The sequence below is a fragment of the Canis aureus genome, chromosome 24 (genome assembly GCF_053574225.1).
Source record: "Canis aureus isolate CA01 chromosome 24, VMU_Caureus_v.1.0, whole genome shotgun sequence".
Classification (NCBI taxonomy): domain Eukaryota; kingdom Metazoa; phylum Chordata; class Mammalia; order Carnivora; family Canidae; genus Canis; species Canis aureus.
In genome coordinates, this window is record NC_135634.1 from 45,591,635 (window position 1) to 45,619,286 (window position 27,652).

At 47.6% G+C, this 27,652-nt stretch overlaps 2 protein-coding genes across 4 annotated transcripts in view; one reads left to right on the top strand and one right to left on the bottom strand.

Moving 5' to 3' along the window:
- NGEF (neuronal guanine nucleotide exchange factor) overlaps positions 1-13,921 on the bottom strand; it is a 39,496-nt gene extending 25,575 nt beyond the window's left edge. The window contains exons 1-3 of the mRNA XM_077869268.1: positions 13,761-13,921; positions 13,078-13,220; positions 6,623-6,927 (exon numbers count right to left, since the gene is read on the bottom strand). Of these exons, the coding sequence (XP_077725394.1) occupies positions 6,623-6,927; positions 13,078-13,220; positions 13,761-13,867 (555 nt within the window). The 5' untranslated portion in view covers positions 13,868-13,921. The remainder of the gene's footprint in view (positions 1-6,622; positions 6,928-13,077; positions 13,221-13,760) is intronic.
- Positions 13,922-14,128: 207 nt separating this feature from the next.
- Positions 14,129-27,652, top strand: part of NEU2 (neuraminidase 2) — an 84,547-nt gene continuing 71,023 nt past the window's right edge. For 2 of the 3 annotated variants that reach the window (XM_077869271.1, XM_077869273.1), the window contains exons 1-2: positions 14,129-14,279; positions 16,716-16,798. The gene's annotated coding sequence lies outside the window, so the exon portion shown is untranslated. The remainder of the gene's footprint in view (positions 14,280-16,715; positions 16,799-27,652) is intronic. The other variant, XM_077869269.1, reaches the window with a different exon arrangement.

Here is a 27,652-nt window from a genome sequence, read left to right on the forward strand (position 1 = left end):
GCAATAGATCTTCTTTTTAGGACTAAGCACGCCATCGTACAGACTTTCCAGAGTTTATCTGTTAAAGGATATTTGGTTTGCGCCCTGTGTTTGGCTATTATGAATTGAGCTACTATAAACATTCACCTGCAGGTTTTTGTGTAAACCTAAGTTTTTATTTCTATAGGGCAGTAGTTCTCAACCATGAACTACTTTTGCTCCCCAGGGGACCTTCAGCTAGGTCTCGGTTCATTTTTGGTTGTGACAACTGGGGGTAGGATTTTACTGGCATCTAGTAGCAAGGACCTCTTACAACGCACAGGAGAGCCACCCCTCTGACAAAGAATGATCCAACCCCAGATGTCATCCTGTCGCTTTTGAGACGCTGCCCTAGGTAAACACCCACAACTGGGACCTCCGGGCTGTATGTGGTCTGTGTCACTTGTAAGAAACCACCAACTCTTTTTCAGAGCAGCCAAACCATTTTGTACTCCCACCAGCCAGGTACATGAATTCTAATTGTTCCACAACCACACCAGCACTTGGTATTGTATTTTAAGTTTTTTAAGCTAGTGTGTATTATTATTATTATTTTTAAGAGGGTTTTTTGGGGTAGATTTCTTGAGATTTTTTTATATAGACAATCATCATGTCCTCTGTGAATAGGGGCAGTTTATTTCCAGCTTCCCTGTGGACTTTCTCTTTGACTCAGGGATTACTTAGAAACATGCCCCTCGATTTCTAAGTGTTTGGAGATTTTCCTGTTACCTTTAGGTCACTGATTTTTATTTTAATTCTATTACAATTACAGAACATACTTTGTATGATTTGAATTCTTTTCAATTTGTGAAAGTGTGGTACGGTCTGCCTTGGTGAATGCTCTGTGTGCACTTGAAAAATAATGCGCGCTCTGCTAGGTGTTGAGTGGAGTGTCCTAGAAATGCTATTAGTTCCAGTTGGTTCACAACACTCAACTCTTCAATATCCTGATTTTTTTATGTTTCCTGGTCCCACTGATTACAGAGAGAGAGGAGTGCTGAGTGTTTAATGAGGTGGATTTTGTTTTAATGTGTGTGTGTACTACAGGGATGCCTCAGTGGCTCAGTCATTGCGCATCTGCCTTGGGTTCAGGTCGTGATCCCAGGTTCCTGGGATGGAGTCCCATATCAGGCTCACCTCGGGGAGCCTGCTTTTCCTTCTGCCTACGTCTCTGCGCTTCTCTGTGTCTCTCATGAATAAGTAAATCTTAAAAAAAAAAAAAAGTGTGTGTGTGCTACTGATCAGATTTGGTTAGAATACCTTCAACCAAATGATTTGTGTATTTCCCTCTTTTCCATGCTCTGGACCATGGGTCAGCAAACCATAGCCCAGTTTTTTGGCCAACAATAACCGTGAAAGAAGTTTAACTGGAATGTCTATCCCTTCACATGCTATTAGCGGCTATGACATTACCATGGACAGCCGAGCGGTTCTTAAAGGCTGTATGGTCCACAAAACCTAAAATATTTACTATCTGGTCCTTTAAGAAGGGACGATCCCTGCTCTAGATCTTTCCTGACCAATATAGTAGCAACCCATGGCTCTCAAAATGGAAGTTAGTTTAAATTACATAGAATTAACCATTCTGTCCCTCAGTGGCAGCAGCCATACTACAAAACGCTTGATTGTCACACGTGGCTGGTGACTTTGGGAGATGCAAATGTAGAACATCTCCAACGCTGCAGAAAATTCTGCTGGACAACAGTGTTCTAGACTACTCCAAGTGACAGGGGCTCTTTGTGCTTTGACCACTTGGCCCAACTCAGTCATCTGGGGGCAACATCTCTTTTGTAGATTTCTTTTGGTTACCTGGTATATTTTGGTGTTTAAGAAATTTTTATTTTTGAGTCAATTTTTGGTAGCTTATATTTTCCTAGAAAGTCCTTCATCTCATCGCGACTTTTACGCAGGATCTATTGATCTCTACCCTATCTGCTTTCCTTTGGACTGTGTGTGTGTGTGTGTGTGTGTGTGTGTTTCCCCCTGAATGTCTCAAGCTAACATCTTAGCTCGCTTAATTTTTTATTTATTCCTTATTTAACAATTAAAGCATGTAAGGTTGTGAATTTTTATTCAAATGCAGCTTTGGGGGCACCTGGGTGGCTTAGTTGGTTAAGCATCTGCCTTGGGCTCAGGTCATGATCCTGGGATGATCCTGGGATCATGCCCACCCCACCCTCAGGGCTCCCTGCTCAGCGAGGAGTCTGCTTCTCCCTCTCCCTCTGCTCTTCACCCTACTTGTGCTCGCTTTCTCTCCCTCTCCCTCTCTCTCTCTTTCTCTCTCTGTGTCAAATAAATCAATAAAATCTTCAAATTCAGCTTTGGCAGTATTCCATATTTTTAAAATGTAGCATCTTCCTCATTATCCTTGAAGTAATCTATAAATATAAGATTGATTTTCTTATCTCAAAGGTTAGGAGCATTTTAAACATTTCTGATTTGAGGTTTTTACATTGTTCAAATTTATTTTCTTGTTTCACTGCACCCTAGTGAGAGATTATGACCTATATAATTTTAGTAAATATTTATTGAACTTTTTCTTGTGGCTTAATATATGACCACTTCTCAGTGGTATTTATGGATACTGGGAAATAGAAGATTGCTTCTCTCAAGCATATATTTCTGTGAAATATATGTCTCACACAATTTTAAATTTCTTAGTAACCATTTAGTAGCCATTCAAAAAGGTAAAGAAACAGGAAAATTTTAATATAGTTTATTTAATCTAACATATCCAGAATATGGTGTCAGCATGTAATATAAAAATTATTAATATGGTACCTTTGCTTTCTTTTCATTTGTACTAAGACCTCAAAATTTGGTGTGTATTTTCTACGTTTACCATGTTTCCATTAGGATTAGCCACATTAAGTGTTCAGTAGCTACCAGTGGCCAGTGGCTCCTGCATTGGGCAACACAGCTGCCACGACTACAAAGTTCAGTAAAAGTATTCGAGTCCACTGCATTACTTTTTTTCAGATTGCTTATATCCATGTTATGTCCCACTCCTACAGAAATAGTGTAGTGTGTACGGCAACTTCTGCTCATGTTTCTGACAGATTCCACTCTATCTGGCTGCCATCTCATAATAGTTGGCAATATTACCTTTTCATTGTAAAGTGAACCTCTTAGGAATGGCCTTCCTAATCATAGACATAACGTCCAGAAGACCAGGTTTTAAAAAAAGAGAAAGAGACTGGCAGGTTTTCTATAAAACCGATGAGATATTTTCATGTGAAAAGAGACACCACAAAGCAAGGCGGCACTTAAATGCTCAATTGATGTCAGTCTGTCCAGCTCTTTACCTTGTTAACTCATTTATCTTCACAACCCTGTGATGCAGGTACTAGGATTATCCCAGTTTTACAGATAAGGAAACAAGAGCATAGAGAGGTTAAGTACTTGCCCAAGGTCACACAGCTAAGAAGTATCAGAACTGGGATCCAAACTCATGCTACATCACTTCTCCTACTACACAGAAGAAAACATTTTAAACATATTTAAAAAATGTAAAACCCAGAATGTATAAAAAGCTGCCATCCATCAGGAAGAGAAATAAATATAAACTACCCAATAGAAAGAAGGGCAAAGGATAAGAACAGGCAATTCATAGACATAGACAGAGAAATGGAAACAGCTAATACACATGTGAAAATATGCCCAATTTGCAAGTCATCAAGGATAGATAGGTTAAAAGCAAGATACGATTTTTCATCCAACAGATGGGCAGATGGGAGCAGAGATCAAGAAGTCTGCTAACCAGGCTCAGGGGCTACGTGAAAATGGCCTCCCTTCACATCCTTGGAGTATTATCAAATTTGTCCTGCCTTTTTGAATGGCAACATGGCTGTATCCACCCCATTTAATTTATTTAATTTTATTTTTCTAAAGATTTATTTATTTGAGAGAGAGAGCACTCACACACAAGCAGGAGGGGCGGAGAGAGAAGCTCAAGTAGATGCCACCCTGAGCGTGGAGCCCCACGTGGGGCTCGATCTCATGACCCTGAGATCATGACTTGAGCCAAAACCGAGAGTTGGACGTACCACCCACGGGGACACCCCGGTCCACCACCGTTTAAACTGCACTACCCTGACCAGCCACAGTCTCCCACCAGCTCACTCAAGCGCCTCCCAATCAAGCTCCATGTGGCCACTTGCTGAGTCAATGGCTCGGCTTCCCTGCAAAGCTGTGCGGGATGTGCTGAGCGCTCTGGGCAGCAGGCTGCTCTCCAGGCCACCTGTGCCAGGCCACCTGCGCCAGGCCACCTGCATGCTTCTCTCCCCACCTGCGAGCCCCTTGTGGCGGTCTTTGCTCTGATTCAAGCCAGCAGCGTCAGGGCACAGGGAGTTGTCTTCATGAAAACTAAGCTGCAGTTTCTAAGTCGCTAAAAACCAAAATCAAAATCAAACGGCTGTTAGATAAAACAAATGTAAATGGAAGGGGGGAGCCTCAAAAAAGTCTGTAAGGATTTTGCATGTAAGAGTCTTCCTAAATGTCTGAACCCCCAAACCAGATGGTGTCTTAGGTCCATCCTCTATGAGGAGAGAGAAAATAGACACGGTGGGTCCTCGGGTGAGAAGCCAGGAGCCAGACAAGGCCCGTACACGTTGGCACTGCAGTTTTTAAATGATGAAAATCTATAAATGAGTAGCTTCTTTACTTTTAAAACATTTAAAAAATAGAGTGATACCTTTTATCAATGTCCAGGATACCTTTCTCCATACAAAGGACTCGTCGTTCCCTTTGTTAATTCATCCCAGATTCCACTCTGTCCCACGATATAACGGGTCTAGATTTCTAATCAGTTGGGGGATTTCTGTCTTTCCATGGAGGATTTAAGCAATTTACGCTCATTATAACGGATAACATTTGCTATGGACTCTGCTGCCTTATTTTATGCTATTGGAGGGGGGGAGCTTTTTAACTGTTTGCTCTTTTAGTACAAAGGCCCTGCTCTCTCTGCTTTGAGCTCTGCTTATGTCGTAGAAGGCTTATACCATGTTTTAAGTTCTACTAGGGTTTATCTCTAAGCTTTCCAAAGGACTTAAAATCTTTACTTCTCTAGTTATCAAGGTAAAAAAGAAGTATTTCCCCAGAAACTGGTATTTGTTCTGGGGACTAAAGAAAAAGGCCCTGTGGTGGTGATACTGTGTGAAAGAAGCTGAAGACAAAATAGTATTATAGAATTCCTTCCATATGAAAGTCAAAGTTAGGAGCAGTGGCCCTGTCTGTGGCCAGGGGATCCTGAGGTAGGAGGGATGGACAACTGCAGGGGGATTTCTCCATGTGTTCTGGCACCTTCCATGTGGTTGCTTCTCTGAGTAGGGCTCCCCCTGCCCCAGGGGACATATCTATCCACACACACCCCCATGTGCATCTTCTTTTCCAGTGGCCGGGGGGTGGGGGGTGGGGCAAGTGGCTTCTTTATGTCTCCTCCGGGGTTTTTGTGCAAAACTAGGAGAAGCCACATCAGGAACAGGTGACTACACAGGATTTACATCAGGTGTTTCATTAAACACTCCTGACGCAGCCCTTTCCGGATCCCTGCTCACAAGTCCCAAGGGCCTGGGTGGATCCCTCTCGATCCTGCCAGGTGGCTGTGCACAAACCAAGCCTCCCCATGTCTTCCCCAGCAGGCGCAGCCTGGTCATGAGCAGTCGGTCACGAGCGGTCAGTCACGAGCGGTGCACACAGGTTACTTTTGTCTTTTAAATAAACGAGAGGAGCAAATGTTTCCGCGGACTCCAGGGCAGGAGGGACGGGGAGGGCAGGGCACCCGGGGCTAGAACCAGTTCCAGGAGGGGCGTGCTGGAGGGGCGTGCGGGTACAGCACAGAGAGGAGGACTGTGGACTGAACCCAATCTCCTCCTTTCCCCCTCTCGCCACTTTTGAAATCTCGTGGTGACCACACACTGCACGTCCCTCCCCACCGTCCTCTCCCCTTACTGCTGATCACCGTGCTCCCATCTCTAGATCGCGGGCTTTCTCTCTACTCCCCAGTGATCTTTGCCCAACTGGAAGGAACACGCCGATGTCCCAGCTACGCACTTCCGTTACTGTGACTCCTTCGTGGATCCTCCCTCCCTGCCAGCAATAAACCCTTAGGCCGCCTGGCGCTTTTGCCTCAGCCTAGCTGATGTGCAAGGTGTGCCTGGACCATCTATGTGGTGCAGCAGGACAGGAAGGCCCTGGGTTTCCGCACCGGTCCGCTCACCCTTGGGTTCAAGGGCCTCCGGAGCAAAGCGGTGGATGTGGGCCAGATGGCCCCCGAGCTCCCTCCCGTGCGCCCCGGGAACACCCGACAACCTCGGGCACCCAAAGGATGCCACCTTGCTCCCCGATGAAACAGCTCCGCTGCGCACGCCCAGCACTGGGCTGAGCTCTCCTAGAAGCAAACGAGGCTGGTTTGTTTGTTCTGTTTTGTTTTTGGTGCCTGTGAAACAACGTGCATTTCCCTGCATGTTCTGGATGGCTAAACCCACCAGGAAGCGTTCTGGTGAGCCTGCGGGGCGGGGGGACCCCTCACGGAGGAGGCCTCCCCAAGTGCATGGAACCACCTGTCCGTTCTGCACGGAGCTCCCACCCCTGGGCAGCCCTTTACCTCCTGCAGCTTGATCTCCTCGGGCTGGAGGATTTCCAGCACCCCGCTGCTCTGGATCTCGGGCAGGTCCTGCCAGAGGTTAAATCTCGAGTGGGGGTTACTGAGGAGGCAGATCTGGGGCAGAGCCTTCCTCTCGGGCGGGCTTGCCGGCTCGTCCTCCTCCTCCTCCTCGTCCTCCTCCTCTTCTGGGGTCTCCTCGCTGGCCGGGGAGCCATGGGCATTGGTGTGTATCTCTGCATCCTGCTGCCTCCTGGTTTCAATTTCTTGGAGCGTGGATTTATCTCGGTATTCCTGATACAGGAGCCCTGAAATCAAAACAAAATCAAATTTGATTTGAAGAAAAAGGGACAGATTTCAGAGGCATGGCTTTCCAAATCACTAGGTCAAGACGTGGTACTCTCACCGAGGGCAGGGGCGGTGCCTAGGAGAACGGAAGGAAAGCCTTCCTCCCCAGAGGGCTCTCCCCGGCCCAAGGAACTGCCACCGTCTTCATTTCTTGGGGATGATCGGCATATGGAAGATTTTTCCCCCCCAAAAAATAAAGAGATCCCTGAACACATTAAAAATCTCATCACACAAATATGTGGCTTTCCCCACACATACTTGGCAGACAGCTCGAGTCTAGAACTTGATGTGTTGATAACCAAGGGGCACAGTTGATGGAAATGCCCCAATTATGTTTCAACATCCCAACAGGATGCTTTCCCTAGCCTTAAGTGCTTCAATATTAAAACTTGAGCGTGTTCATTTGTGAAATGGGAATAGTTGTAGATTCTCATTTTGAAGGAGAAACTGATATTTCATCAGCCTTAGGATTCAAAAGGGGAACATTCTTTTTTTTTTTTTTTTTTTTTTTTTTGCTTTTACAGTTTCAGGCTTACTTCCCTGACCAATTGTACTTAAAATAAATGCATTTTAAGTCTCCAAGGAGATTTGGGGGTACATATGAATCAGTACAAATGTAGCATCTCCGGAGGGAAAACCCTGATTTCAGACATCCTGGCTGCCAGGTGGAGGGACTGTCTCTTCCCAGCAGAAAAGCTTCAGGGACAAGGTGGGAGGAAGCGGGGAGGGGGTCTCGGCCCAGAAGGAGGGGAGGTGGGGACTGGGTGGAGAGGGGGTCAGGCCCCTAAGGTCATGTCTGCCGGCCATGCCATGGAGGCGGCAAAGTATCCCGTGGGCAAGAGAGAGGCCCCGAGAGACCTCAAGCAAGCAGCTCCGGTCTCCATCTTCGGATGAGTGTGGAGAGGAAGAGAGATGCTGTGTTAATTCCCCAAGGGGGTGATGACGGAGGCCCAAACTGCATGTGGTGGTGCGGGATGGAGCCACGTGCCTGGTTCAGGAAACAGTATTAAGGCACAAGACGGGTCCTGGTGTCTGCCTGGTGCTGGGTCACGAGTGAGAGCCAGGTGACCAGCATGGCAACAGGGTCTGGTGGCCCCAGTCAAGGAGACAAGGAGCCCAGGAGGAGGGTACAGCTGAGGGATGGGGGGCAGCGGAGAGATCCAGGTGCACCTGAGGGGCATCCAGGTGGGGAGGGCCGGGAGGCAGCCAGCCGAACATTCCGGTCCGGCCTGCAGTCAGGGGCCCCTTGATAGTCCACCTATAAAACAAAGATGATTTTCCCAGGAGAATTCTAATTGGGATAAACGTACCACTTGTAAAGCACTTTCTCTTAGGATGCAGTACAAACCCTATTATTCCTTTCTTATCTAATTGTTAAATATATCTAAACAGGAAACAAAGGAAGGAAGGAGAGCAGACTAACTTTGAAGTCCTGAACGCGGCTGGGTAAATTATATTCATACACGGAAACCCAGTAAGTCCGCCCCGTGGGACTCCTGAGCTCGCCTCCCATGCTCCGTAACGCCGGATTACGAAGCCTCTATGGTAAGCGGAGCATTTACTTTAAAAAATTAAGATGCTGGGGGATCCCTGGGTGGTGCAGCGGTTTGGCGCCTGCCTTTGGCCCAGGGCGCGATCCTGGAGACCCGGGATCGAATCCCACGTCGGGCTCCCGGTGCATGGAGCCTGCTTCTCCCTCTGCCTGTGTCTCTGCCTCTCTCTATCTCTCTCTCTCTCTCTCTCTGTGACTATCATAAATACATTAAAAAAAAAATTAAAAAAATTAAAAAAATAAAAAAAATAAAAATAAAAAAATAAAAAAATTAAGATGCTGTGATTTTGCCGAGCTCCATTCCAGCAGAATATAAATGAAGATGATCTGACAAAGGAAGGAAGAAAAGCCCCGAGTCTCTGTTAAATGTAATCCGGACTGAAGATCTATGAAGACAGAAGCTTCACGTCACTGCGTAACCGGGTGCAGTCGGGAGCCTGAGACCTAACTGTTGCGCTGACTTTGAACCGACTCGTCTCCCGTGATTCTGGCGCGCGGTGTTTACAGGGGTTTAAACGAAACCAAGTTTCCTCGAGTTGACTTGGATTCGATTTTCAAAATGTGAATGAGCCTCCCACCTAGCAGGTACTCAAACAGTCACTGAATCGGACACCTTTTCAAAAAGCGGCTTTGAGGGCGCCTGGGTGGCTCAGTCTGCAGAGCATCCGAGTCTTGATCTCAGGGTCGCGAGTTCAAGCCCCATACTGGGTGTGGAGCCTACTTTAGAAACAAAAATGCAGTTTCTAAGCCTCACCGAAGCGTCTAACCAATTTGGCATCTTTTTGAAGGTTCAAAAATATGTCTTATACATGCTATCGTCGGCACATCATGGATAACTACTATCTCCAGCATCTCAGTGTGATACATATGGTGAAAAGAGACAAAAATATCAGCATTGTGGGTAGCTGGGTTGAAAATATTAATTCTGAAATCACATTGTGGTAGACACTGTTGGCTGCCTCTCCTCTATCCCCTCACACCCCGTGTTCCCAGCTGGCAGGGGAGGGGTTTTGTTTGGGTGCTGACCCATTCCGCGCTCGGGGAAGTGGGAAAATGTTGGCTGACCAAAACCCACTGTGACACTATGTTGTACACCTGCAACTAATATTTACACTGTATGCTAATCAGAATTTTTAAAAATTTTTTTAAAAATAAAAACTTTCTCTAAAAAAACAAAACAAACAAAAAAGAAAATATTCTTTAGAGAGCTCTCAAGTATAATGAGAGCTCTCAGTAGCATAATGGCTGGCCTTAGGGACTCCCTTCACAAGAGAAAAATCACAGAAATTAGGCTTAAGATTAGAAATAAATGTCTACCTCCAATGTAAATTTCCCTTAAAATCTGGCCTCGTCTGCCCTATAACTCTACAGAAAGCACTCAGCCCTAATCTCTAGGTTCAAAGTGTACACGTTGCTCACGTCTATACCAAAAGCCAGGAAATAAATTTAACAAAAGCGCTTGGGGGGAAAAGAAAACCAAACCCTACAGTGATATTTCCCTCCTTCTTGCCAGTGGTGGGTCTAGGCATGAACATGACACAGCCTGGCTAAGGAGAGTAAGGGGACATTTTACATCTTTCAGAAGTGCTTTCCAGTCGGTTAAGCATCGGGTTCTTGATCTTAGCTCAGGTCTTGATCTCAGGATTATGAGTTCGAGCCCCACTGTGAAGCCTACTTAAAAAAAGAGAGAGAGAGGGGGCTTCCCCAAAAGACGTCCCTCCTCAGGAGACACTTAAAGAAAAACTTTTCTTTTTTTGCTTTTACATGTGTCTGTCTGTGATGCCTGGAGCTGTGGAAGCCATTTTGTGACATGAAGTGCAAATGCTGAGAATGATGGAGGGAAAGGAGCTGGTGGGTAACTGCTTGGCTGATTAAACCAATTCCAGAATTTTCTACCTCTGAATGAAAAAAAAATACTGCCATTGTTTAAGCTCTCTCTCTCTCTCTCTTTTTTTTTTTTTTGGCTGGACATTCTGTTACTTTTAGCCAAAGACTCCCAAGACAAGTAGTTTCCGAATACCTCTTTCTGAAGAATTTAGAATATGAATTTAAACACCAGTTTTCCTGGAATTACTGTGACTACAAAGAGTTATCTGACACACTGTGTAACCATTTTTCATAGCCCGTTTATTTTTATTGGTCTTAAAATTCAGATTAATAGTGTAGTCTTACCTGAGGAGCTACATGTTAACTAATTAAATGTCTATACTCATTGTTCTATTAATACGTTTTCCTATCTCATATTTTATACATTCAGCAAGCACAACTTTATATGAAAATTAACTTTTACCAGTAAAATCTTGCACCTGGTATAGTATATTCATGCAGATATACAAGACCCAGTTCCCATCTTTCCCACTTAAAATGTTTTGTACCAGGCTGGCTGTGCTGCCCTGCAAAAGGGGTAAATTCCTGGCTCCTCTTGCCAAAGCCCTGGAGTCATTCAAAATCTCACTTTCTAAAGAGAATTGTTTTTTTTTTTTCTTTGAATCATTCAAATACAAGCTTCTAAGGGGCGGGGGGTTCATTTATTTTTTAGTGAGCACCTTGTATGCGTCAAGCATTTATTAGCTCAGAGACAACGACAGTGGCCACATGCAGGGTTGTGTGCCGTGTCGTGCACAATCCTGGAGGAACTCTGTTCCGGCCTCAGTGGGAGGCACTGCAGGACCTACCACAGCGGTCTACAAAATACCCATACATGGTTTCCACTTTCCTCCCCGCTTAATTCTACTGTGACTTGCAGAATCAGTCCTTTCCTGATAACCTGGCAAAGGCTTCACTTCGTTCCTAGAGCTGAAAGCAGGTGGGGCTGTTGTAGGACTCTGCTTAGCACAGGCCCCACGTCCACAACGAGGGAAGTGAGAAGGTGCTGACAGCTCGTGCTGCCATCCATCCATCACAGCTGGTGAGCCACTACTATGGATCCAGCCCAGGAACCGGAAAAAGATATTCACCAGTTACACCAGCACTTACTGGAGGGGGGAGAAAAGACTCCACGTCAGTCCCTATGCTTCGCCACACGGGGAACCAGGGCCAGCATGGGTGTGCACCAGAGCTCAGGGTCCCTGGCTCTCAGCTTGAAGCCTGTGCCACTAGCCTAACAGGACCAGCTGCCTCCAGGAGAGCTGTCTCCACATGCCCGGGATTGCTGACGAGAGCCTAGCCCTCTGTGAGAGGAGGCATGGAGCTCTCCGCCTGCACTCCACGTCCTTCCCAGTTATGACGCGGATTTTAGCCACAGAAGATCCCTTTCGAGAGGGTGGAAGTCAAGGTCTCTCCAGCGTCTGCCAGGGCAGAGCTGGTTTTCCTCACTACAAAGGGACAGGGAGTGTGGCAGGGAGGTGGGAGAAAGAGGTGGTGTTGAGGCCTCTTTGTTTTCAGATCGGCCCCCCTCCATCACCCCAGCAAATAAGGAGGAAAACCTGCCACTATCACGGCCACCAGCCAGCCTGACACCCAGGGGGCCTGGCGGTGACAAAATTCCTGGAGTCAGCAGCAGCTTCCCAGCACGCGGGGTGCACTCCACCCCCTCAGCTGTGCCAGGGGCTCGACTCCTCTCAGGGATCAGTCTGGAAAAACCCTTCCCAGGGAAGAGTGGGCCGGCCCCGGGAGTCTCCCGAAGGCAGGGTCTCCTGGGGCGACACAAGCTCCACTGCCACTCCAGACACCCCGCAGCTGCCTGAACGCTGGTGGTAGAAAACGATGCTGATGTATTTAGGAGAGGACATTTCTGAACCTAGAATTTTAATTGAACGAATAAACTGCAGCTCTGACAACACCAAAGAACAAAAAAACATTTTCTAAGCAGCCGGTACGATTTTCCAAACGATGGAAACCCACGTTAACCATTTGCTGCCAACCCTGGTGACGGTGATGGGAACTAATTTGCTGTCATTAGCAATTTCTGACTCCTAAAATCCAAGTGCTCGCCTTCCTGGGACGCCTTCTCCATCCACTTTCTGCATTCACAGCGTACTCTAGCTGCAGCTGTGCAGAAGCCAGACGCACACAGGCCGTGCCCCACACCTGGGGCCTTGTTCCTGGAAAAGCAGGTGAAACCACCAGGCTTGCCTTCCTGACCCAGGGGCCTCTGGGACCGCCCCCCCCTCTCTACTTTGCCCTTCCTTCCACTGTGCAAAGTCCCCCAGGCCTCCTCCTCCTGAGCGGGGTCTCTGCAGAAGCCTTTCTCAAGCTTTGATGTCATTCCAGGTTTCCCCCAGGCCCCTGCCAGGCCAGGTCCGGGCAGCACTGTCTCCTGCAAGGCCCAGCAGCACCTCACCCCTGAGATGACAAGGGGACAGCGGGCCCTCCCCCAGCGGAGGGCTGGGCGGCTACATCTCTTCCCAGAGCCGGACAGAAATCCATTTGCAGCAGCCCAATTATGCATCACTATTGAAATGTGACAGTCTCACCTACGGAGCCACTTCGAGCCAAATATGTCCCAAAACGTTCCTTAGCCACATCAGATACCTGTGCTCCCGGAAGCGCAACGACCTCGGGAGCAGGGGGACCGCCGGGTCCGCGCTGAAGCGCCGCCGCCGCCGGGGACACCCACCTATTTGTTCGATGAGGTTTCTCCAGGAGTCGGCGGGGATGGGGTGGATCATCTGCAGGGCCTCGGTGAGCGTGGTGGGGCTGTCGGCCAGCGCCGGGCACTCCTCGGGCGTGGCCCCATTTCCCGGGGTGGAGGACGACTCGCTGCCAAGAGCAAGGAGGGGCAGGGCCGGTCATTTCCAAGCAACGACACTCGTCGGCCGCCGGCGGGGGCATCGGCACAGGTGGCCCAGGCCCGCCGGACCCTCCCGGGACGGCCCGGCCCCGCGCCCCCGCCCCCGCCCCCGCCCCCGCCCAGGCCCTTCTCGTCGCCGCAGCGGGTGCGACCCGGTGATTCATGCCCACGCCAGCCCGCCCCAAGCCTTCATGTTTTCGGAGCCCGGGAGCTCGCGGGCAGGCGTCGGAAACTTGGCGCGCCCTCGGCTCCCCGCGGCGCCGCCCGGCCGCCCCGACGGCCCGCCCGAGCCCAGCCCCCGGCCCCCGCCCCCGCATCCGAGCTCGCGCCCCAGGCCCGCCGGGGGGGGGGGGGGGGCGGGGGAGCCCGGGGCCGGGACCCGCGGCGGCCGAGCAGGGCGCACCCCCGCCCCGGGCGCTCCGGCTGCACGACCCGCGCCGCGGGGGGGGGCCGGGGCCGGGGCCGCGGCGCGCGGGGGTCGCGGGGGTCGCACGGCCGCCCGCCCTCACCTGCCCGGCAGGTGTCCCGCCGCCGAGTCGCGCGCGTCGCTGTCCGAGGTGGAGCTGTCGTGGTCCACGGCGCAGGCGGCACTGAAGGCTGCGGCCAGCAGCTCCATGGGGGCCGGCGGCGCGCGGGCGCTGGGGCCGGGTCGCGGGCCGCGTGGGGGCGGGAGCCGGGCCGCGGGCGACGGGCGGCGGGCGGCGGGCGGCGGGCCACGGGCCACGGGCCACGGGCGGGCTCCGGGACCGGGTCGCAGCGCGCGCGGCTGGAGCCGGAGCTGCCGCCGCCGCCGCCGCTGCCGGGCGCTCCCGCGGGCGGGCGCGCGCCTGGAGGCTCCGGTTGCCACGGCAACGGGGAGGCGGGAGGGCGCGCGCGGCGGGGGCGAGGCCGGGAGCCCGGACTGGGCGCCACCCGGACCCCGGGCGCTGCGGGCCCCCGCGCCCTGCACCCCGCCGCGGCCGCGCCCGGCCCTGGGAGAGCGGCCCGCGGACCGGTGCGGGGAGGGGCCCCAGGCTCGAGCTCGGAAGGTACCGGCCACGTGCCCCCGAGCCCCGCGCCCCTCGGACCGCCGCCCCGCCCACGGGCGCATCCCCGCCCCGCCCCGCCCCGGGACACCCCACCCCACCCCACCCCACCCCACCCCCGCCTCTGCTGCTGGGGCCCAGCCTGGCGGAGCGCGTCCTCACCTGGGGGGCGGGGGGGGCCTCTGTCCGAGGGGCCCCAAGGTAGAGCCTGCGGTCCTAGGGGAACCCTGCACCCCAGCTCCTGGCCGAGACTATGGAGGGGCGGGGGGGGGGGGCGGCGCGCGTCTCCCCTGCGGGTCTCGCCGCCCTCGGGCACCCAGAGGTCCCGGTGGCCGGCGCTGGGTGTGTGGGAGCCGGAAGAGGAGAATCAAAGCTCCCCAAACTTCCTGGTCCCATTGAGCCTGGCGGCCCGCACCCCCGTGTTAGCTAGTTCAGTCCACTTCTGACCCCCAAAGTCGGCAGAAACGGGTAATGGGCCCGAGCGGAACGTGAGCCCTCATCGGCCTGGCAAGGCAATCTGGGGGGACTTTCCTCGGTGTCCTTCGCCGAGGCCAGCCTGCCTCCCCCCCCCCATGGGCCCCGGTGACAGCGGGGCCAGCGCCTGCAGAGCGGGGTGAGAGCGGTGGAAACCCTCCCCCCGCACCTTGCCCCGCACGTTTCACCACCGGGCGCTTAAGTTCACAGATTCCTCCTTTGGGGCTGCAGATCCTTCTGGTGGGAAGGCCTTAGTTACTGGGTAGTTGGTTGGCTCTGTGGGGTCCCTTGGCCAGCCATCCCCAACACCCAGGTCGTGGTAACGGGGGAGCTGGGGTGCGGTGGGAGGCGGGAGGGAGGAAAGCAGCTTGAGGGGAGGCTTGTAGTAGCCGGAGAACCCCGCGGGCCCTCCCACAGCTCTGACTCTGGGAAACCGTACTCCAGTTGCCCCAGTCCCAATGCCTAAAGCCGCCACTTCACTCTCGGTCCCCTCTAGGGCCACATTGGACGGGTCTGATGTCTTGCTCTGAAGGCCTCTGATTCTTTGCAAGGCAACCACCTGGTCTTCTCTTTTTCCAAGCCAGAGGCCTTCCTTCCTCAACCCATTCCGCAGATCCCACACAACCCTCCCTGGAACTCCGCATTTTCATCTGCTCTCTGGCCCTGCCTGCCTGGATGCCTCCCGCACATTCTAGTGTGCTCACATGTCCCCACTGTCCCCAACAGCCAGGCAGGAGATAGGGCGGAGCCGGAGAGCTGGCCCCAACCTTCTTCCTTCACCCCACTCATCAGTGCCTCACTGAGCCCCCTGGATCCTTCAAAGCAGCACCCCTGCCCCTCTGCATTTGGACCTCTCCCCAGTCCATCCTTCTCTCTGTCTCCTTTCTAAATTACGGGTCTGCTTCCCCGCTTAAATTCCTGCATTGCTGTCCCATCACCACCAGCCCCCGGGCACTGTACCAGGCTCTTCACCAGCATCTGGCTCCATGCCTGCTTCCTTGGGGCCACTGCCCTAGCTGGCTCCTCTGAGGCTTTAGCTTCACCACAGTTTTCCAGGCTCTGGGCTTTCAAGTGCTATTCCCTCTGCTCCCCTGGTAGTCCTCACTCCTGCCCCTCCCTCCCCAGGTGCCATCCCCTGAGTAATGGGCAGCATTACCTGGCACTGTAATTCTTTGTGAATAGGGCCATCCTTACACTAAGCCATGGGCTCCTCCAGGGTGGGCACCTGGTGTCTTACTCATCTTTCATCCGGGCGCAAGCTGGAGCACAGTGTGGCCAATCACTAGGACCTATCTCTTAGGACGGTTTCACCAGCCCTTAAATTTGATGTAACACTAAGTTGGAAGCTGTTACTTTCACACTTTGCTCCACCAAGGGGAAAAGATTCATTTTTTTTTTAAATCAGAAAATACTCAAGCGAAATTACGTATATTAAGATGAGCATAATAAAACCTTCCAATTGAAAAAGAAGCTAAAAATATCCTCCTAATTATAAAATCGGTTTAGAAAGTCACTGAGTTCTGAAGGCATATAACTTTAAGCTAAATCCCGCACATTCTCTTTCCTGTCATATTTGGTGCTTATCAGGCTATTAGTAAGATCTCCATTTAACGAACATTTGTTCAGGATCATTCACAAAGTATAGATCAATATTTCATATATATATATATATATACACACACACACACACCTGATTAGTACATGGTAGGTGTTCCATAGGATTTGCTAAGAAATTCATAGTATATTTTGAAAAATATTCAGTTATTTTGTATACTTAACCTAAACATTGTTTATTTCTTCCTTTGGACTATAAAAGGTAAATATTGGAAACACAGGGGATTCTTATTTATCCTCTGCTTTAGGAACCTTCATTTATATTTACAAAATGTTATCTTATTCTGAGGAAGAATAGGGAGAACCAGAGGAAATTTAGAAACGATCTCATCCAACACTTTTCTTTTACAGAAAAAGCAGCTGAGCCAGAGGGTTAAAATGACAAGCCCAAGATCACACAGCTGGCTTATGGCAGATTTTTGAAGTCTGTGCTAGTAAGTATGCTATGTTCTGTGGGACAAAGGAAGTGCAAATTTCTATTCACTTATTCTAAGTGTTTTTTAGGGTCACATGGTATGTCACCAGGCTCTCAAATGTGAAGACACATTTATATTTTTAAATCTAGTAGGAAAATGACTTGGATTTTTTGTTGTTGTTTTGGTAGTAAGAGGATAATCCTTACATATATATTGGAAACATCTAGAAACCGGTGCTTGATAGCTTTTAATTAAATCACCTGTATCTTCTACAGCCATAAAGACAGTAGGTTATTTTTGTCACTCTCTAAAGACTTTTTAGTTGCTTTGAAAATCAACACATTTAAACTAGGTAGGCAGCCCCAACAGTCAATCCACAGGGGGCTACTGCCTCAAGGTTAACTGAACCCCCCAAATTCAGGGAGAAAGTAGGAAAAAGACAAAATGTGCCTCTCTCACTGCAGTGCAGCTCCAAGAAACCCGGAAATCCATACCTGATGGATGGAGTTTTCTGCAAGACTTCCAAAAGGAGATTATTCTGTTGGGGGTTTGGAAGTATTTTACTGGTGAGGTGGAGGTGGAGTCCTTTCTTTCGTTTTGAACATGGAGATAAATCGTTACGTGTGGAGTTGTAAATATTATGGAAATAAGTTAAAAACAATCAGTTTAGCTCTTTGTGGTAAAGAATTGATCTTATCCAAAGAGAGGTTTATTTAGCCTCTGTCTTGGGCTCCTGAGAGGTGATCTCTAAGCCCCTGGGATGGTATCTGATAAATCAGAAGAGTGTCTTTGCTGACTTGGAGACCGGGGAACAGATAAGGTGGGGGCTTTGGGCCGGGTGATCATAGCTCAGCCTCCAGAGGGGCTGAAGACTGGGTGGCCAACTCATTCTAGGTGATTGAGCCTCAAAGAAAACGCTGCACCCCAAGTCTCAGGTGAGTTTTCCTGGCTGTGACACACTGCTGGCCAGGAAGAGTGAGCACTGTCCATAGCTCCGCTGGGCGATGACAACTGGAATTCTAACTGGAACTTTTCTGGACTCTGTCCACGCATCCCTTCCCTTGGCTGATTGAAGTCTGTAGCCTTTCATGGAATAAAGCCATAACTGCGAGCGTGACAGCTCAGTGAGTTCTGAGCCCTTCGACTGAATTTTTGAGCCTGAGCGGGGATGACACAAACTCTGCAGTTGGTGTTGTAAGCTGTCCCCAGATGTCACCAGCTTCTACTCTGATTTAGAGTCCAGTGGCTGTGTTCCCTTAACAGTCTTCCTTTCCACGATGTCTTGTTTTCTCCTTCAGTGTGCCCTAAGGATTGCTGCCGGGTTAGTTTTCCTTGGACACGTCTGATCCCACACATCTATCATCTTCAGTGGCTCCCCAGTACTTCGCTGGTCATTTGTTGCTGGTGGAGTTAGTGTACAGTCCAGCCTGTGGCTGCCCTGGATGAAAGCTGAGTCACCCTGAGAGCTCCTGGTCCTGCTCTGTTAGTCCTCCCTGTTATCACGCACTTGCATTGTTTCTCTTCCTAGTGAAGCTAAGATTTGAGGAGGGGAAGCTATGAGGATGTTATTTATCTTTGCATCCCCGGCACCCAGTACATCCAGGAGGCATCAGGAAATAGTAAGGTAGTTACTCAATAGTTGGTAGGCGTTACATTGACTCATCCTTGGTTCCAATCCTTCTTCTAGTTATTGAAGGTGGCATCGGCATTCCCTTGGTGTTTCATCTTGCTCTTTGGCCAGTGAAGATATTTCTTTAACTGACCTTTTTGAGAGTGAGCAGGCTTTTTGGGTTGCTACCTCAAGCTTGGGGGAGGTAGCTGTGACTTGTTTTGATGAGTCAAAAAAAAATCCACTTAAGCTGGATTCACTGTTTTGGTAAAGTGAGGAGTATTTTGAGTTTCTTCTTTGATATGGTTGCTATGGTGGACAGTCGTTACAGTGTGGGTTAGATAGGGAAAAGCTCAGAGGGGCGAAGAGATGCATATGAACCTTTGTCTGATTTAAGGAGCTGGGCCAGCACTGGTTAGGTTTCAGTGATCATGGGAAGCTGGCTTACTTGCTAGACTGACATTGCTGCGCTCAATGACATTTTCGGAATCAAAAATAGGTGGCCAAGCTTTGCTCGACTTCCAGATGTGAGAGGCAGCCTGGATGATGTTGCTTGGCTCATGAAACATGGGATTTTCCCAAGCATTCTGATGGTTGATGTGTCTTTATAGTGGCCTTTAAAGGCTGGGACAAATCCTGGCCATGTCTTCAATTATGAGACACAATCGTATGGCCTTGATAGAAATGTGTTTCTAAAAACTGGCTCCCCAAAATAACTCATGGATAAGAAGCTGTAACACTTGTGTCTTTATCTGGAACTGTGGGAAATGAGAGATTTGGGCTGTGGATTTCTTTGCAATATTCCTAACAGGAGCCTGGGACATATAGGGTCCAAGAATTTTGGCTCTGTGTGATATCAGGGCTTTTGACTAATAGGAACATCCTGGATAAAGGGATCTAAAGAAGAATACTGCTATTTTCAAGATATATTGAGGCTGAAATCTAGAATAATTAGGGAGTTGCCTCAGTACACATAATTTACATTTTAGGTTGTGGCCATGGGGGTTTACACACTCTTAAGTTGAAACTCAAACTGTGGAGGAATGACTAGCCCACCTCCTTCCACTTAAATTTAGTTATTTTAAATTACCTTATAAACTATATAGTTAGATCTAATTTAGTCCTATATATAGTAAGTATAGTGTACCATACAAATAGGAATTTTTATTAGTATCATTACCACTTAGGAAGCCTACATTTAGCACTAGAATACATTCACTGTTGTAATGGAGAATTTATTGCCTTAATCATTAACCAAATGTAGCAAAATCGTATAGGTATGAAATGAGAAAGATGTCCATTCATAAACAAAGTACTTGTAGGAATGGCGTGTCATTAACAAAATTAATAATTAGAAATTGGTCACAGATTATTCCTTGAGAATTGCAAATAATCGGACTTTAGAAAAGTATTTTCCATAACGAGAAGTAAGGCGCACGGTAGCTTTTCGTTTTCTGCTGAAATCAATCCACCGCACCCTTAACATCTAGTAGAAAGAACGTTCTTTGTTGAGTCACCAGGAGTAAGGTTAAGGATTTCGAGTCTCAGGAAAGGGCTCATATGTGTTTGCTGGAGAGAGATCACTTTAAAAAGTTGTTAGAGATGAGAACAAGATGTGCCATCAGACCTACTGCCTGGTTCAGGTCTTCTGCTGCCCATAATAATGTTCACAGATATGCCTTTTCCCCCAGAAATTCAAAGGTTTTGACTACTTTTGCTATTTCTTTTTCGAGGACTCTAGTCAGGGAACTGGTGACCACGGTGTACAAATTAGCACCAAATAAGTGGATGCTCTCATCAAGAGAAAGCAGATGTTTCAAAAACATATCAGATATGCAGCAATCAAAGAGTTTTAAAAATGAACAGCCAGTGTTAGCCAAGACTTGGAAACTATCATTTGCCTCTGGGGGTGGGAGTGTGAATTGGTACAACCTTTCTGGGGGGCAGCCTGGCAACCCGTATCATAAACCTACAAATGTTCATATTCTCTGGCAAAGAGAGTCTATTTCCAGGAATACAGGCTAATAAACTGTAAGAATCTGTGTGAAAAAAATGGCCATAAGAACTTATATTCTTTTTTTATTAGAGTTAATAAAGAGTTTAATAAATTAAAAATAGCGAAACATTGGGAGCAACCTAACTGTCCAATAACAGGAGATCGACTATTTTAAATTAGGACATACCTTTGAAGCGGAATATCATTAAAAACGATTTAGAAAATATCTAATAATCTGGAAAGCTGTCTGTAATATATTGAATGGAAAAGCAGAGTCCCAAACTGGATGGTAGTGTGATCTTATTTTGTTTATAAATAGACTTCTGTACACAGAACTTCAGGCACACACACACATTGGAAAGAGGACTGCAAGAAGGTTCACGAAAACATTTCACAGTACTTGCAGTTAGTCGGATTCTCAGGGAACTTTCCTGTTTTTTATTCGCGTGCTTAAAATTGTTTCTACAATAAATGTGTCACTTATGTAACGAGGGGAAAAAAAAAGTTACTTTCAAAAACATTAGTCCCTTAAAGTACATGAATGTAGAGCATGGATTTAAAGCACTCACATCACCGTAGGGAATCCTGGTGAAGTTGAGAAAGAAGGCTGGGCTGTTGTGTATTCTCTAGATTTCCTTGGGGGAAGGGTGGCAGGGGGACCTCAGTTCATTACATAAATCTTGTAAAAAGCTCTTCGGTTTCCAAGGAATCATGAATTCAAATTTTACAGTAGATTACTTCCTGGCATCTCTAAAACGAAAGCACTTCCCTGATAGTCTCATGTGCCTGGTTAAAAATAGTCCCTTTTCTAGAAATTCCCTTTTCCTCCTATCATTCCACATGTACCACTTCTGACCAGAATGTTTTTCTGCCTTTTCCATTGAAGTCATGGTGCCATACAGGAGTCATCAAAGAAATCACTGCCTCCCACCAAAGGCAGGTCTCCCTAATGCTCCAAGCCCCTTCCCTGCCCCTACTGCTTGGCTACATCCCACCCGTGTGCTAGTTCAAATGCCGCCTCCTCCATGAAGCCCACCCCCAATCCCATCCCATCGCTGGCTGTGTTCACTCACTCTTAGCACCTCACCAGGCCTTCTCTTAAAGTTTGATTACTTTCTTGGAGAATTAACTCTCTGTCCTATGGGACTATGCAAGGAGACAGGAGTCAGCCTGATTGATGTCACCTCTCTTGCTGTGTCAGCAGAGACCTGGTATGTCCTGGAGGCTCTAGACTTACTTGCTAAATGGAGCTGGAGTTGGGGGAGGCTGGAAAGCACACAGACATGCTTTTGGTATCATCCCAGTCCCTCTGGATAAATTACAGTCTTAGAGACATCTTTTGGACCCTAGTCCTTTACCCATTGAATACAAACCTTCCCTTGCTACTTACTCTCTAGAAAGTTAAGTGCACCTCAGTGAGATGGCCATTGTGACCTGGGGGGACCATCCGTTTACCAACAAAGAAATGAAATTTCACTTTTGTTTCTTTACCTATTTACTGTTTACCCCTCCCCTGAGCTGACCAAGGCTTCTTTTCCTAACTTTTTTTAAAAAAGATTTTATTTATTTATTCATGAGACACACACACACACACACACACACACACACACACACACACAGAGGCAGAGACACAGGCAGAGGGAGAAGCAAGAAGCAGACTCCCTGCAGGGAGCCAGATGGAGGACTCGATCCCAGGACTCCGAGATCACACCCTGAGCCGAAGGCAGACGCTCAATGCTGAGCCACCCAGGTGTCCCTTCTTTTCCTAATTTTAAACCCATGTCTCATTTTTTCCATGCAGTGGAAAAAATTTAGTGCATGCTAAATTATTGCTATTGCTAAAATGTTGTTCAGCCCTCGGAGTAGCTTTTATTTGTCACAGAGTCAACAAGATCTCTAGGACTGTTGCTCTGTTACGTTCAGGGTAAAAAGAGTCTTTAATAGTCTCTTTTTCCTTCTTAACCATAAGGATCTTTTGTAGGGGTCTCATAGGACAGTCTCAAGCGCACCAGAAACACCATCTTCCTTTTGAAATTAGCATTTGTTCTTAAAAAAGAAAGAGACTCTAACCTGTCATCAGTTGAGTGTTTTCTCTTAGAAGTGATGGATTCTTACCAGGAGAGAGGAAAGCCTCCTTGACACAGTGAGTCAGAGAAATGACAGAAGAGAATGGAACAATTCTTTCCCCTTGAGAACACCTTCGAACACACGATGTCCCTTCCTTAACCCAAGGCCCTCCTTTCAGCACTCACTCTACCTGCTGTGAGTCTGCATTGATGGTGCACTGGTCTTAAAGATGGAGCCCTCTGAGTTTTCTGGACTGAAATCCACTGTTCTTATCAAACGGAGCATCTTCAAGGGAAACAGACATTCATATACATCGCTGATGAGAGGACAAAATTGTCCAACCTCACGTGGAAGGGAATTTGCCCATAACGACAGCAGCACCTACAGGCAAGTGGACTGAATGTTTATATGCTCCCAGTTCATATGCTGAGATCCTAACCCTAAGGTGATGGCATTTGGAGGTGGGGCCTTTGGGAAGTGATCAGGTCATGAGGATGGAATCCTTGAGAAATGGGATTGGTGTCTTTATAAAAGAGACCCCAGAGAGATCCCTTGGTTTGGTCTTGGATTTCCCAGCTTTCCAGAACTGAGAAAACTAGATGTCCTTTATTTTTTTTAAAAGGTTTTATTTGAAAGAGAGAGAAAAAACAAGTGGGGGTGAGTGGGTGGGAGGGGTGTTGGAGGGATGGGGCAGAGGCAAAGGGAGAAGCAGATTCCTCGGCTGAGCAGGGAGCCTGGATGTGGGGCTCGATCCCCGGACCCTGAGATCATGACCTGAGTTGAAGGCAGATGCTTAACCAACTGAGCCACCCAGGCACCCCCTAAATGTCCTTTATAAGCCTCTGAGGCTTTGCTTTGGTATTCTATTGTAGCGACCTGATGGCATGAAGACAACTTGCCCTTTGCTCCAGCAATTACATTTCTAAGAGTAATTAGGCAAGTGGACTGAATGTTTATGCTCCCAGTTCATATGCTGAGATCCTAACCCTAAGGTCATTCACTGCATCATTACTTTTTTATAACAAAATATTGGAAAGAACCTACCTACCCAGGAGACTGGGGAAATACATTATGAGGAAGGCACGCAATGGGGTACTAAGCAGCTGGACACGTGAGTCCGGGAAGGCACTCCTGAAGTGACAGTGAGGTGATTTCCAGCTCTGTGTCAAAGAAGCAACATATGAAAAAGCATAGGTGGTATGTGATCTAAGGAAGGGGAAGTTACACAGGTGCACACGCAGGCTTTTTGTTCTGTTTTATTTTTTCCTTATCTCAAATAAGAAGTGCAGGAAGGAAAACAGAAAGGAGTAAAGTTGGTTACTTTCAGCCGTGGGGGTGGAGGGTGAGACTTTGCCGGGCGTACCTTTTCGTAGAGTTTTGACTTGTAAACCATGTAGATGTTTTACATATCCAATTAATAAAAAGTCTGAAAGTCTGAGGAATAACCAAACTCTGGAATTGAAAAGAAACTGACATAAATGAACCTAAGTAATTATCAAGCTGATAACAAAATCACACAGAAAAAAAATTAATTCAAGGAATTTTTGAGTATCATATTCTATACCGTTACTGAAATCTATCTATTCTGGGACTGAAAAACAAACAAACAAACAAACAAACAAAAAACAAAAAACAAACAAACAAAACAAAGAAGTTCTAAACTTTATGCAGTCGGTGGTGTGGGTTGAATTGTGTCTCCTGAAAAGATGTGCTGAAGTCTCAGCCCTGAAGGTGATGTCACTTGGAAATAGGATCTTTGCAGATGCAACGAAGTTAAGATGATGTCATACTGCATTAGGGCAGGTCCTAATCCGATAGCAGGTGTCTTTGTAAGAAGAGAGGAATTTGGACATAGAGACACAGAAACACACAGATAGGAGGACACCGTGTGAATACGTTGGCAGAGGTTGGAATGATGCATCTATTAAGCTAGGGGGTCAAGGGTTGCCAGCAGCCCACAGACACTAGGAAAGAGGCATAACAGACTCCCCTATGGCCTCAGAGGGAGCATGGCCCTGCCAATGCTTCGATTTCAGACCTCTGGCCTCCAGAACTGAGAGAGAACCAATGTATCTTGCTTAGAAGCCACTCAGTTTGTGGTACTTGGTTACAGCAGCCCTGGGAAACTAATATGGAAGATCTGTTGGCACAGAGTCGGTGTGAAATCCTGTAATTGTAGAATAGAGAAATATCCTACAATACACTGCTGTTGACAGCCAGGGCCCTCTCTTTTAGAAAAGGGAGATGCAAGACCAATCCAAGACCAATCCAAGACCAAACCATCTCTCTTTTAGAAAAGGGAGATGCAAACACAGAATGGGGAGAGCAAAGAGGAGCGCTGTGTGTTGGACTGGATGGAGGGTATCCATATGAGCACAGGTGCACACACACACGTTTCTCGGTGGTGTGCCCTGCAGGGTCCTAGAAGCATTGACCTGCCAGTAGTAATGAGATGTTGGTTTCCAAATACTGTTCTGCACTAACAGGAGCTAGGGCTCTTTGGAGAAGTGGCTGAGTGCAGGTCTAGGATATACAAAATATAAGAAATTATATAAACTATCTTGCTGTGTCAGAAGGGAAGGGATATATCCAAGAGACATAGTAGCCAGCTAAAAGGCTCCTACTGGTTGCATTTGTGACAGTTTGAGCATCAAAAGGGATATGACAGTAAATGGCTTCAAACACATTGAAAAAACAAAAAACAGATAGAAAATAAGCCCATTAGGAACCTATACTGATACTCAAAAACAAAACAAAGGCGGGGTCTTCTTCATAGAAAATATCACCTAATATAAGTAGAAGGAACACTAGAACATTCCCATTCTGCAATTCCCAGCGGAATGGATAATTCAGGAAGGATCATTAATGGATGTTAAAAGCCACCGAGTTAACAGGTTATTAGGAAAGAAGCTTTTTACACAGTTTCAAACCATCTCCTTACAGATAACTTTTAATAGTTGCCAAAGGAAAAATCGTACCTTTTCTTCAGAACAATCTGGCAGCTTCCAAATTAACTAAATGATCAAACTTCGCAAGGGGAAGAGTGGACCAGCTGACACGAGTGCCTCCTGATGAGACACAGTTTGAAGTCTGCATCACCTGGATGCACTCCTGCTAAAAACGGTTCAGCTGAATCTAATGAAGCGTCTAGCCCTGACTTCCCATTTAAAGAACGTAATGCAGGCAATAAAAGGAAGAAGTTAAAACATCGCACCAGGAGGCAGGCAGGCAAACGCAGGTGCTGCAGTCGGCAAGCCTGGATTCTCAAATGGTCGGTCAGGAAAACAAAAGGGGGAGATGTTTTAGATTATAGGAGTCTAAAGAGAGCAAACCGACAAATGCAGAGCTTGACACTTGGTGAGATCTTGATTCACAGATCCCAGCTGTGAAAGACATTTTGGGGGACGATCAGGAGAAATTTGAATCCAGATTGGATTTTAGATAGACTATGGAGTGACTGTGAATTTTCTTAGGTGTGGTGATGGCATTCTGGTTACGTAGAAGAGCGGCCTTATTCTTCAAAGCTATATGTAGGGATCCCTGGGTGGCGCAGCGGTTTGGCGCCTGCCTTTGGCCTAGGGCGCGATCCTGGAGACTTAGGATCGATTCCCACGTCGGGCTCCTGGTGCATGGAGCCTGCTTCTCTCTGCCTGTGTCTCTGCCTCTCTTTCTCTCTCTGTGACTATCATAAATAAATAAAAATTAAAAAAAAAAAAAAAGCTGTATGTACCCTGGATGTTTTAAGTGTGAAGCGTTATGATGCCTGCGATTTACTTTCCTATGGTTTTAGTGGAAATGGAGGAGGGAGAGAGAAAACACAGGTATTAGGGCATATGGGAGTTCATTGTGCTATTCTTTCATTTATTCTGTTTCCATTTTTTTCTTTATAAAAAGTTGGGGGAAAGGAAAAAATATTTAGAGAAACAGCCCATTTGGCTTAAAGAAATGTATGAACGATCAAGTTTAAGTGTAGTCGGGTGTAAGGCATAGAATATTGAGTTTGGGATGATACAGAGGCCAAGGGAATGAAGCAGCATTTGCCAGTCACCTTGCCAAACTCGGGAGCTCTAGGGCCCCGGGACCCACTGGGATATGAGCCCCACAGAGGTAGGGCTTTTGGCCTCCTGAGTTCACTGCTAGCTCCCCAGTTCCTAGAGCAAAGCCTGGATCATAGTAAATGCCCTCAAAACACCCACCTGGTGAAATGAAATGTAAATAGCTCAGTGATAAACATCTTTGATGTCTGATGATTTTTTTCAGGATAGACTCTTGGTCAAAGATGGAGCATTTTTATTGCCTTTCACTTATATTATGAAATTCCAAATGGTTACACTGGTCAACACCTAACTAGTGTCTTTTCTCTGCATCCTTTCTAATAGTCAGAATTTTAAACGATTTGCCAATTTGATACATGAAAAACGGTATACTGTTCTATTTCACATTTCTTTTCTAGTGAGGTTTTTGTTTCTGTGTTTTTGGTTTGTGATGGTTTTGCATTGTTCTTTTATGACTAATCTTTCCATGTCTTTTGCTTGTTTTAATTTTAGGATGTCTGTGTTTTTCTAACTGATTTTAAAGTCAGTGTGCCATGTTGTTTATAGGAGCTTTTAAAAAACAAACAAACATGGCCTATTTTGTAGGAAATATCAAAGAATTAGTGAGAGCTGGTGGTTGCTGAGTGGAGGGCAGTGGGGTCAGCCCTCCAGCCATCCTCCCTGGCCCCCCTGGGAATCCTCACTCTACTCTCCCACTGAGATGAGGGTCTGGGGGAGGCAGAGAGGAGCCTCACAGGGTCTTCTGGGCCAGCCCCTGCCTTCAGGTAGCCAAGACATTTGCATCATGATTTTATAGAAAAGATGTAGGAAAGACCACCAAGGGGGCATCGCCCTTGCCAGGACCACGCGGATGGGGTGGGGCTCGGGGGAGACTCCTCAGTCCCGAACAGTTGCTGAGACCTCCGGTCACTTGCAGGAGGGTCCCTGACCACTGCCTGTCCCCTACCTGGCTGGGGCAGTTTGATCTGAAACCGTCACCATCAAAACCAGACTTGCTTTGTCTGCTGGTTCAGTTCAGTCTTTTTCTCACTAGCATATGATCGATTTCACCACATGCTACCAAAAAAAAAAAAAAAAAACATGGAAGGATAGTCCACAAATTTATATCAACTGCCAACTGTTCAGTAATTTATTTATCCCCCAAG